We start from the raw sequence: 11113 nt of genomic DNA, 5'->3' as shown, positions 1-11113 counted from the left end.
GTTTGCATTCAGAAATGTTATTCCCAGTTTAACATCGCCATCTACTGTTTTCAGTAAATTAGTTTCAGTAATGGTTGATCTTTATGGCATTTTATTAGTTAGAGGGTAAAAAAGACTGTCTTTGCTTTCGATATGGATCAGAATTTCAAAAGGCAACCCACTTAAATTAGGTTGCTGAGAAATGTAATGCATTTTTACTTTTCAAACTGTCCTATCAGGCTATGTTCAGATTAAGATGAAATCACACAACTGAAAAAGCTTTTATATCAAAGTGTGACTGTCGTTTATGAAAACCTTAGTCTGTGTAGTAGGCCTCGCATAAAACCCAACAATGAAAACACAATTAAGAGCACTGGTCAGTATTGGACCAGATACACAAATACCACACTAATAGATAATACAGTCATTATATGACGTTGGTCTGTCAAGATGCCATATCGGTTATTTGCTTGGACAACTTTGTTAGAACTACGGGAAGGCTGAGAAAAACGTTAGTCAACCTCCATTCTTTTGATATATTTTGGAAGATATAAGTCCAAAGCAAGCTGCAATAACTACTTCGCTAAGATTTAGCAGGTATAAAAACCACGAAAGTTTATCGACGTCTTGATCAGCGTCTTGTGAACAACATTGAAGAAACCCTTCATGGTCACGGAAATATATCCATTGAACATTTCCTACAATACATTCACTGCGGCATATAGATTTTTTTTTTCTCTTTATAATAGTATTTCATATCCATAGAGTTACATTGTGGCCAATGGTATGAGCGGAGTAAAATGCCAGCAACAATTGCAAATACACAGTGCCCCTTGATTTTTTTTTTGCATATATCTCACTATAGAATCTCCTGAACATTTCCTACAATACATTCACTGCGGTGTATAGAATAGTTTTTTTCTGTACAGGGCAATATGTACAGTCTATTATAGTGTTTTGCAGTGGGGGCTAAAAGAGGGTGTGCTAGATATATTGTGTTGCTAGATATATCACACCATTCCCCATGATTAGACAGATTTGTCTTACTCTACACACTCTCCTGAACATTTCTTACATTGATTTCTCTGTGAAATATTCAATAGTTCATGAGCTACGAGGCAATATGTATTCCATATTTAGTCATTGGCATTTGTCTGAATTATGCCCTTGTTTTAATACCGACTTTTTATTGAAATGTCTCTTAAATATGATCAAATATCTATTGCTGTCAATGTTTTGAGAGGTAAGATTACTTAAACAATGAATAATTCAATTTATGTCACTTTTCAAGTAATATGTGGGTCTCTTATTTTGACATTTTCCTCATTTTCGTGACCCGGAATTGTTTCTTTCACAAAGACGCCGATACTAAACGCTAATGACGCAGATATAAAACGCTGGTCTCTAAAAATTAATACTAGACCCTGGATTGAAGAGTAATAAAGTGTAAGTAATGATTATATATGTTGCCTGAGCAGTAGTCTACTAGACGTTTGTTGTTTTGTTAGAAGTACATTTTTGCCTTGCTATTTAAGTTAGCTAGTTCAACCGCACCTGCTGCCCCGATAGTTACGCCCATAATGGGATCATTTATTTCCTGAAAAGTTGTCAAATTAATCCTAACTGTTTTATAGGTTGTGAAAATAGCTACAGTGTAGTAGTACAATAATTTATTAGATGACAACGTATTAGATAGATGTGCATTGATCGTCTTTATAAAACCCACCAGGTAGCCTACTCCGATAGCCTCGGCCACCGCTTTACCCATACTGCTTTCTTTACTTTCGAACATATATCTTTGGAAATTCGGACACAATGATTTTTCCTCCGTGTTGGTTTTAGGTAAGATTGTATGATAGGAAGTGGTCTCAGGGATACCGCGGACAGGAGGAACAGACATCTTTTCTAATTGGTTAACGACCAGTGCCGGCTAGCGAAATTCGTCACTAGCCACGATTAGTCAGACAGCTGGAAAACTGGAGGGTGAGGGCAGACAGACAGGAGAACTAGAGGGTGAGGGCAGACAGACAGGAGAACTGGAGGGTGAGGGCAGACAGACAGACAGACAGGAGAACTGGAGGGTGAGGGCAGGCAGACAGACAGGAGAACTGGAGGGTGAGGGCAGACAGACAGACAGACAGGAGAACTGGAGGGTGAGGGCAGACAGACAGACAGACAGGAGAACTGGAGGGTGAGGGCAGACAGACAGACAGGAGAACTGGAGGGTGAGGGCAGACGGACAGACAGACAGGAGAACTGGAGGGTGAGGGCAGACGGACAGACAGACAGGAGAACTGGAGGGTGAGGGCAGACGGACAGACAGACAGGAGAACTGGAGGGTGAGGGCAGACGGACAGACAGACAGGAGAACTGGAGGGTGAGGGCAGACGGACAGACAGACAGGAGAACTGGAGGGTGAGGGCAGACGGACAGACAGACAGGAGAACTGGAGGGTGAGGGCAGACGGACAGACAGACAGGAGAACTGGAGGGTGAGGGCAGACGGACAGACAGACAGGAGAACTGGAGGGTGAGGGCAGACGGACAGACAGACAGGAGAACTGGAGGGTGAGGGCAGACGGACAGACAGACAGGAGAACTGGAGGGTGAGGGCAGACGGACAGACAGACAGGAGAACTGGAGGGTGAGGGCAGACGGACAGACAGACAGGAGAACTGGAGGGTGAGGGCAGACGGACAGACAGACAGGAGAACTGGAGGGTGAGGGCAGACGGACAGACAGACAGGAGAACTGGAGGGTGAGGGCAGACGGACAGACAGACAGGAGAACTGGAGGGTGAGGGCAGACGGACAGACAGACAGGAGAACTGGAGGGTGAGGGCAGACGGACAGACAGACAGGAGAACTGGAGGGTGAGGGCAGACGGACAGACAGACAGGAGAACTGGAGGGTGAGGGCAGACGGACAGACAGACAGGAGAACTGGAGGGTGAGGGCAGACGGACAGACAGACAGGAGAACTGGAGGGTGAGGGCAGACGGACAGACAGACAGGAGAACTGGAGGGTGAGGGCAGACGGACAGACAGACAGGAGAACTGGAGGGTGAGGGCAGACGGACAGACAGACAGGAGAACTGGAGGGTGAGGGCAGACGGACAGACAGACAGGAGAACTGGAGGGTGAGGGCAGACGGACAGACAGACAGGAGAACTGGAGGGTGAGGGCAGACGGACAGACAGACAGGAGAACTGGAGGGTGAGGGCAGACGGACAGACAGACAGGAGAACTGGAGGGTGAGGGCAGACGGACAGACAGACAGGAGAACTGGAGGGTGAGGGCAGACGGACAGACAGACAGGAGAACTGGAGGGTGAGGGCAGACGGACAGACAGACAGGAGAACTGGAGGGTGAGGGCAGACGGACAGACAGACAGGAGAACTGGAGGGTGAGGGCAGACGGACAGACAGACAGGAGAACTGGAGGGTGAGGGCAGACGGACAGACAGACAGGAGAACTGGAGGGTGAGGGCGGACAGACAGACAGGAGAACTGGAGGGTGAGGGCAGACGGACAGACAGGAGAATTGGAGGGTGAGGGCGGACAGACAGACAGGAGAACTGGAGGGTTAGCAGAGGGTCTCTGGACTGTCTAATATCTTTCAGTCACCATAACAACCACTCATCTCAGGGAGGAGCGGCATACATTTGATGAGCATGGCAATGGATATTCAGTACTTGCTTGGAAAATGCCATGACTCCTGTACACTATGAAAATGTATGGAAACAATACTAATATTTGACTATCAAACACACAATTTGATTTCTCTATTACTTCTGTTGTTGAATTATCATAAACTGGCAAGTAATAATTTCATTGAATGACCCATACTTTTTCCTGTTCATTTGAAAAAACATTAAACCTGGATGAATTCCATGTCTTCTCTAGTAATATGATTTAACTATGTATTCTCCTTATACTCAGACCAAAATCCCACTTCTTTACCATGCCTGTGTTACAAGTCCCAGGCTGTGACCACAAAAAAACAGGGTAGTCTTCCGGTAAAACAGGAGAAATGAGACCAATGTTGTATCAAAGTTAGCGCATTACACCTGATTCAGGACCCGTCTGTCATGCATCTCTCTCTTGTAGGGTGACATGGCCGAATTAGGTCAGTCATCCGTTGTCCAGGGCTGCCGGCGCAGAGTCCATAGTAACCCAATCCATCGTCCACTCAGTAAGAACACAATATAAACCTGTCCTTACCAAACATTTATTCACAAAACCATTTCAGACTACATTTTATCCGTACTTTTCCTGTTAGAGCACATTCTAATGCAACGCCCTATCCTCCTATGTTTTGCTACAGTGAGAGTGGAGAAGTTGACATACTCCACCAACCCTACAGGTGTGATTGGTCGGTCCACTGTGTCACGTGTCTCTGGAGTACAGCCTGGTGGCGCTACAGCACAAGGACACCTTGCTTATTGCACACATTGTAATTAAATAACATTCAAGAACTAATGTTCATTGTGTCATTCATCTATGTAGTAATGGTCATGATTTCAAAGTAATGGCCCTTGTACCAGTCGTCTGAACCATGATTGTTGTCCGAAGACTGTAAGAATAAAATAAGAAATTATTATTGTAATTCTCTTTAATTAAACCTATTGGTTATTCAGCCGGTTTTCCATCACACATGACAGTACAAGGAAAACAATTGCATCAACATGTATGGGACCCCTACAAGGTGATGCCAATGGGGTCTCCCAGATAAATAATATGTAGACTAGACCATTGTTACCTTTCACATGTTCCAGAGTGCTTCAGCTTCATCCAGGCACTGGAAAATATGCCCAGAAACAGTGTATCAGCAACACACATTGTTAAGCTAAAATCTTCCCTTTTCCTTCTCTCCTCTTCCTTGCACTTGCTAGAGTCCATTTTGAATTCCTCCCAGGTAAAATGAGTCCTTCGTTACTCAACCCAACACCATCTCTGCAGTCAGTGCGTGGCCGGGCTTGGCTTTATTTGTGGTCGGTTTTGGGACTTAATGGACTTCTAATCCACTCATCCAAAACCCGTCTCCCCCTTTCTGATTGGAGTTCATCCATCTTCAAGGTAGCAGGGTAATGAGAGGGAAAGCAGTGGGCCTTCTTCCAAAACTATTTTTTCTGTTCACTTGTCTGTTGACAGAATCAAAGATGGCTGGCTCAAGCAAGCACTTCATACAAACAGATAATACAACAAGATGAACATTATGTAAGTGTCAAATTTGACGGTTCCATTACCTCCCAGAATTTTCTCACAGTATCATTTTTACCAGAGCGGACGGCAAGTGACCCAAATGAAAACAAATGCAAGTCATTTGGCATAGATCCCTCAAACTCAACTCTGGCCCTCCAAGCCAGTTCCACTCCATTATTTCATTGCAACCCCCTAATCAGGGACTTATTTAGACCTGAGACACCAGGTGGGTCCAATTAACGATGAGGTAGAACAGAAAACCAGCAGGCTCCGGCCCTCGTAACAGTTGAGAACCCCTGGTATAGAGGCTTCTATCCAGTTAGGATTATGGGTGCTCAAACAAGCGACCTTCTGGTTTCTGCCCACAGCATGGGTTTAAGACCAACAAGTGGTTCAAAATGAAAGGCTGACGGAGTGTTGCTACTATAGAGTCACAACTCCCGTCAGCTGAGCCAGAATTACATATGTATAGCTCAACTTCCACATCATGTGGTTACATTCAGCAGAAAACAATAGTAACTGGCCTTGATGACAGGGTTGGTCAGTATATTCTATATTCATCTCTCTAACATGAGGCAGACACTAGGTTATATAGCTAAACTTTAAATGAAATGGACATGTCAATTCAGGTCAAAACCAAGGGGAGGCCAGGGGCCAGTTCCTGTTGCACTACACACTACATCTTCCACCTTAAACTCCACAGTGAGGATGCAGTCAGGAATTTAACCATGAACTGCAGTAGGTAGTCTGAACAAAACCTGACCACTGACATGTTGAGGAAACCATTTTATATACATTATGCCCATAGGTAGACTTCCTCCAATAAAACAAGCAATATTTTCTTAACTTATTCTAATTTGGCTGTAGTTTCCTCATTTTTTTTCCTAACATGTTTTGATGTACAGTGGTTAGAAACATTTTGGATCCATCTGTCTGTAACAGTCCCAGAGTCTGTTTTGAACGGTCTCTGTGTTTTGAAGCACCTCCAGGACAAAACACTCGCCTACATTTTTACCACTGGTTTTAATGCTGAAAAGTAAGAGGTTTGTTCTCTCCACACTATAGAAAACCCCAACAGGACAGCCACACAGCATAAATGTGTTCATCTGCATGTTAGAAATGCATGTGGGTTTTACAGCTGTACTCAGACCATAGACATTGCACAGCTAATGACAAGACAGGTTCAGGTGGAGTTCAGGAGTCCTACCTGGGGCGTGGCTATCAGCTAAAGATTTTCTTTATTTTGGAAAGGATGCCCTCCGCCTCTTCCTTCTTCTCCTGCCCATCCTCTGGCCTGCCCTGCCCCGCCCCAGACTCAAACCGTTGACCACTCCTGTCCCCAGCTGGACACAAACAGGTACTGCATCAGCTAAAATAGAACTGGATAACAGCCTTGTTAAGGGTGTGCGTGCGCATGTTACAACCAGCCTACCTTTGTCAGTAGCAGTGACACCATTAACAGTCCCCTCCACCTCAGCCTCCTCCTCAGCATACTTCAGGATTAGGGAGCGCTGTCGATTGGTTAACTTCCTACGGGGAGAAGACGTTTTGTTTGTTTCAATCGAATTACGATGTGGGGAAAAGTATTGTGCGTGTGTGTATATATATGTCTTACTTGGGAACTCTGATCTTGATGTGAACATGGTGATCTCCGTAGCTATAGCTGTTCATTCTCCGAATCCCCTTTCCCTGCAGACGGATCTTCTGGTCCGCCTGGCAACCCGGGGGGATCTGTGACCAAAACACAGGGCGGTAGTAAAAGATAAACGTTGCCAGATGTGTTCACAATTTTTGGGGGTTTACAATATTATACTGTATCTACTCAAAAAGAACATTGCAGAATTTGTCACAGTATTCTTTTAAAATAAGAAACAGAAGGAAATCATTTCTTTAACTCCCTCTCTGACCTGTATATCTATGGTACTGTGTAATCCCTGGACCTGGGCAGAACCCCCCAGAATAGCCTGGGCAACGGAGATGAGGACATCAGAGTGGATGTCTACACCGTCCCTTCTGAACACAGGACTTTTCTGGACCTGTGGGGGGGGAACCGGTCATCAGAACCACCACCATAACAGTGAAGTGCAAAAAGTGTGAAATAGTCAGACATTTCTCTCTTCTCATTGTTCCTGATAATTTTCCAGAATGTCTAAATGACTTCGGATGGATAGATAAGCAGCTGTCCACGCTTACTCTAAATGTTATGTAGACTTCCTTCTTCCCCACGGGCATTCGTACAGTCTGTCCATTGTCCACACCTTCAAAACAACCCATCAGACCACAATGTTTAACAATCTTTCAGAATGAAACTCAAAAAAATAAATAAAAAAAGAATTGACTAATGGTCACCCCCCTTTACCTGCAGGTACCGGCACCGTGACGGTCTGCCTCTGTTTGGTCTGTCCCGAGCCTCGGCACATCACACAGGGCGTGGTCATGATGGAGCCCCTCCCACCACAGCGACGACAAGTGGAGCGCATCATGAAAGGCCCAGTGTTTATCGACTCCTGCAGGGGGCAGCATCGAGACACTCAGCGAAATGTACGCTACGTTAAACAGAAAGATCATATCGCTAAAGGCTATCAGAGAAACACACGCTGCGGCTAAACAGATCTCCATAATCGGAAACATCAGAAGAACAAAGAACAAGTGGAAGCAACAATCTCCAACAGGATTCATTTGTTCTGCCAAAACAGGGGAATGAGCTACAGTATGTGTGTCGGTCACTCACCATGCCGGTACCACTGCAGTAATGGCAGTGCTGGACCTTGGTTCCGGGCTCACTCCCCTTACCGTCGCACCGCGGACACACGTCCTCCAGGTTCACCGTCAACTCTTTGTTCACCCCCTTGGCCGCCTGGTTAAACGTCAGCTCCATCACAAACTGACAGGGGGATAACAAATAAAGAGAGGAATACAAGTGACTGATTGAATAGGAGACGAGTAACTATTAAAGACAATAAGCATTCTTAAGTCTAGAATCTATTTCTGCAAAATCCTTTTCACAGTCTAATTATAAAATAGATGTGAAACCTTTTATAACCCTGTTATGTGCCTAAAGATTTATAAAGCTGTTATAAAATGTTATACCTCGGGCCTCTGTTCAAACATGCTGTTGAAGTCTCCAAACCCCTGCGTTCCAGCGAACTCGCCAAAGATCTTTCTGAACATTTCCTCGGGGTTCACGCTGGTCCCCCCGGCCCGCCAGTACTGCTGCCCACCTGACCCCCCTCCCGCCTGACTGGGGTCGAAGCCTGCCGCCCCGTACGTGTCATACTGTTTCCTCTTCACCTCGTCACCCAGCACCTGGGGAGGAACACAACAGACGACCTCGGTCACAGGTCCATGACCTACCAGAGACAATCACAGGGCAAAAAGGTGATATAGGTAACAAGACGCCCCTTCCCAACTATCCACCCATCCAACTGGGCCCATGAGGTGGCAATTTGCGCTGCTGTACGCTGGACCCCCGGGGCATCATGGGAACAGTAGGCCACGACAGGAGTGAGTATGTTGCTTTGAAGGTTTGTCTGTGCTGTACCTCGTAGGCTTCGGCCAGCTTGGCAAACTTCTCCTTCGCCTTTGGGTCTTCCTGGTTGGTATCTGGATGGTACTTCTTAGCCATCTGCAGTGGGATAGTCAAGGCATAACAAAATCACAGACGGTATGAGACAAGACGGTATGAGACAAGACAGTATGAGACAAGACAGTATGAGACAAGACAGTATGAGACAAGACGGTATGAGACAAGACGGTATGAGACAAGACGGTATGACAAAATCAGACCAACAAGATGCCGGTTTTGTTGTTTACCTCTGGGTGAATTTTTAAGTTTTTTGACAAAACTCCCATGCTATCATTTAGCTAAAATATCAGCAATAGAGCCACAGTAAAACACTTAGGGGTCTCCTAAACAACAAGCTCACCTGATAGTAAGCTTTCTTGATCTCCTTCTGAGTGGCTGTGCGAGGCACCCCGAGAACATCATACAAGTCCTGCTTGTTAGTCGAACGGCAGCTAGTGTGAAAGGAGTGATGACTGACCGCATGAAGGGACCTTGGTCCTTTGGAATGAAAGGGGAAGATAAGACTTGCGCCCAAGGAGTAACCAGCATAACACCCTGGGTTAGTCTTTAACAGTCTAGGGGGTTAACACGTTTAACCAAAAGAAAAAAACATTTTGTCCAGCAAAGTTTCAAATGGGAAGGTCCCTTCCTGTTTATTCCTGCCTCAACAAACGGAGAAGGCCCTATTGAATTTCAACACGGCATGCGTCAGAGACATAGGTAACTAGCCAGCTAACTAGACAATTGAGATAAGAAGCATTCATTGGGAAGTCAACTGTGCAAACTATACGGACTAGCTAGCGGTTAACTACCAATTCAGGCACTGGTTAGTGAAATATGTCCAGGCAGTTGCGTCATGTACATCCAGAATCTGCATTTTATATTGATGTTGTAGCTGTGGCAAGACTCTGAAGCCAGATTGTGGCATGAAACAAGAAATTCCACAATGTCATCGATTTTTATAGAATTTAGTTCGACTATCTAGTTTAGTTTAGTTACAACAACACCAAACATTCTGCTCCCTCCCACCTGTGAATCTCAATGTCACGGCATTTCCAGGTCTCAAACAGCTGGGATTGCCCGCTATCCTGCACCGATGTGTCCCCAATAGCGCCGTGGCACAGGCCTCCACATGTGTCGCTGAGGCAAGACGCGACCAAACACTACGGTGCCTAAGAGGAACCGCAGAGATGAGCAAACGTGCTGTGCGAACAGCCACGGACGACGCCATCTTTATGTCACCGCCGAGACCGGCGGTACACTGCGCATGTGCGGTATGAATACGTCAAGGTCAAGGGAAATGTCTGACGTAGTAAGCACGGTTAAATAAACACAAGCACTAAGAATATTGGATTATTTTCATAAACATTGGCATCTTTACTAAAACAATCAGGAACGTCAACGTGTTTTTATTTGAGTTGTTATTCTTTGCATGTATCTATATTTATTTAAATGAGGAATTGACAGTTATACGTTATAATGCACACGGCTAATTCCATAGATTCCCATTGAAAAAAAAACGGATTCAGCACGTATTTCACCTATAAATTGACTGCTAGCAATTAGGGTTAAATGTCTGATTATTCCGGTACACAATGATAGACATCTCCCTTTGCCGGCCTTGTTTTCGATCTAACTTGAGTTAGAGCATCTGCAGACGTTCACTCTCGATACCTGATATTGTAGCAAATAAAAGCATTTTTCTTAAAGACAAAGAAAAGCGTTTTTTTTTTTTTTTAGGATTAGCAGGTTGGTTAACAGAGAAGGAGATCCTGACATCATTCACTCAAACACCTCTCGTCCTGAACAGTGGGTGGCGCCAGTATGCCACTTGTGACACCTCTCCTCTTGAACAGTAGGGGGCCCTACTATGCCACTTAAAATCACTCCCCGTCAATTGCATTTGACACCGTCAGACAGCCCAACGGATTTCAAGCACCGGGTTATGAATATGGCGTAATGACGATGTTCTAAACGATGAAACAACTGATCTCAAAAAGTAGAATAGACTTAACAAGTACACTTCACTGCTTAGCATAGTTAAAATTAATTGAGTTCTTTTGAAGAAATACGGGTGAAATTTAGTAATTGCACTTGAGCTTTTCAGAATTGGCGTTAACAGAAACATGCAAGAACGAGCTAATTTTGCAACAACAATTCGATGTCTCTAGCTCATCTCCGCCAACCTTCTATCTTACTGTTGTTTCTACCCATTCAGCTCCACTAGCCATTGGAAATTACAGGGCTATGTTGGTTTATTTAACCAAGATACTTGACCTATGAATACCACAAATCCATTGTTTCTGTGTTGCTGAACTTAGTCAACCGACAACAGACAAATGGATACAAAGCAGCATCATGACCTCTC

The 11113-nt window shown here is 45.0% G+C and overlaps 1 protein-coding gene and 1 long non-coding RNA gene across 3 annotated transcripts; one reads left to right on the top strand and one right to left on the bottom strand.

Annotated features, from left to right (window-relative positions):
• The first annotated feature begins 1320 nt into the window (after positions 1-1320).
• Positions 1321-4578, top strand: LOC105012101. The gene is made up of 3 exons (XR_828131.4): positions 1321-1425; positions 4086-4170; positions 4303-4578. It is a non-coding gene; the product is annotated as an uncharacterized LOC105012101 (long non-coding RNA).
• Positions 4576-10071, bottom strand: dnaja3b (DnaJ heat shock protein family (Hsp40) member A3b). 2 transcript variants are annotated; one of them, XM_010872727.5, is made up of 12 exons: positions 9775-10060; positions 9107-9243; positions 8722-8805; positions 8271-8486; positions 7912-8064; positions 7540-7687; positions 7374-7438; positions 7088-7216; positions 6796-6911; positions 6613-6710; positions 6388-6523; positions 4576-5119 (listed from the first exon to the last, which is right to left on the bottom strand). In XM_010872727.5, exons 1-11 carry the CDS (start codon positions 9974-9976, stop codon positions 6402-6404), a joined length of 1470 nt encoding a protein of 489 aa, XP_010871029.2. In that variant the 5' UTR covers positions 9977-10060; the 3' UTR covers positions 4576-5119; positions 6388-6401. The 2 variants fall into 2 exon arrangements, with proteins under 2 accessions (XP_010871029.2, XP_034150399.1); XM_034294508.1 differs by lacking the exon at positions 6388-6523 and having other exon boundaries at positions 9775-10071.
• Between the last annotated feature and the right edge of the window lie 1042 nt (positions 10072-11113).

Source organism: Esox lucius, chromosome 9, assembly GCF_011004845.1.
Source record: "Esox lucius isolate fEsoLuc1 chromosome 9, fEsoLuc1.pri, whole genome shotgun sequence".
In the NCBI taxonomy this organism is placed as follows: Eukaryota; Metazoa; Chordata; class Actinopteri; order Esociformes; family Esocidae; genus Esox; species Esox lucius.
The sequence above is the reverse complement of the archived record's forward strand: the minus strand, read 5'-3'. Positions and strand labels throughout refer to the sequence as shown.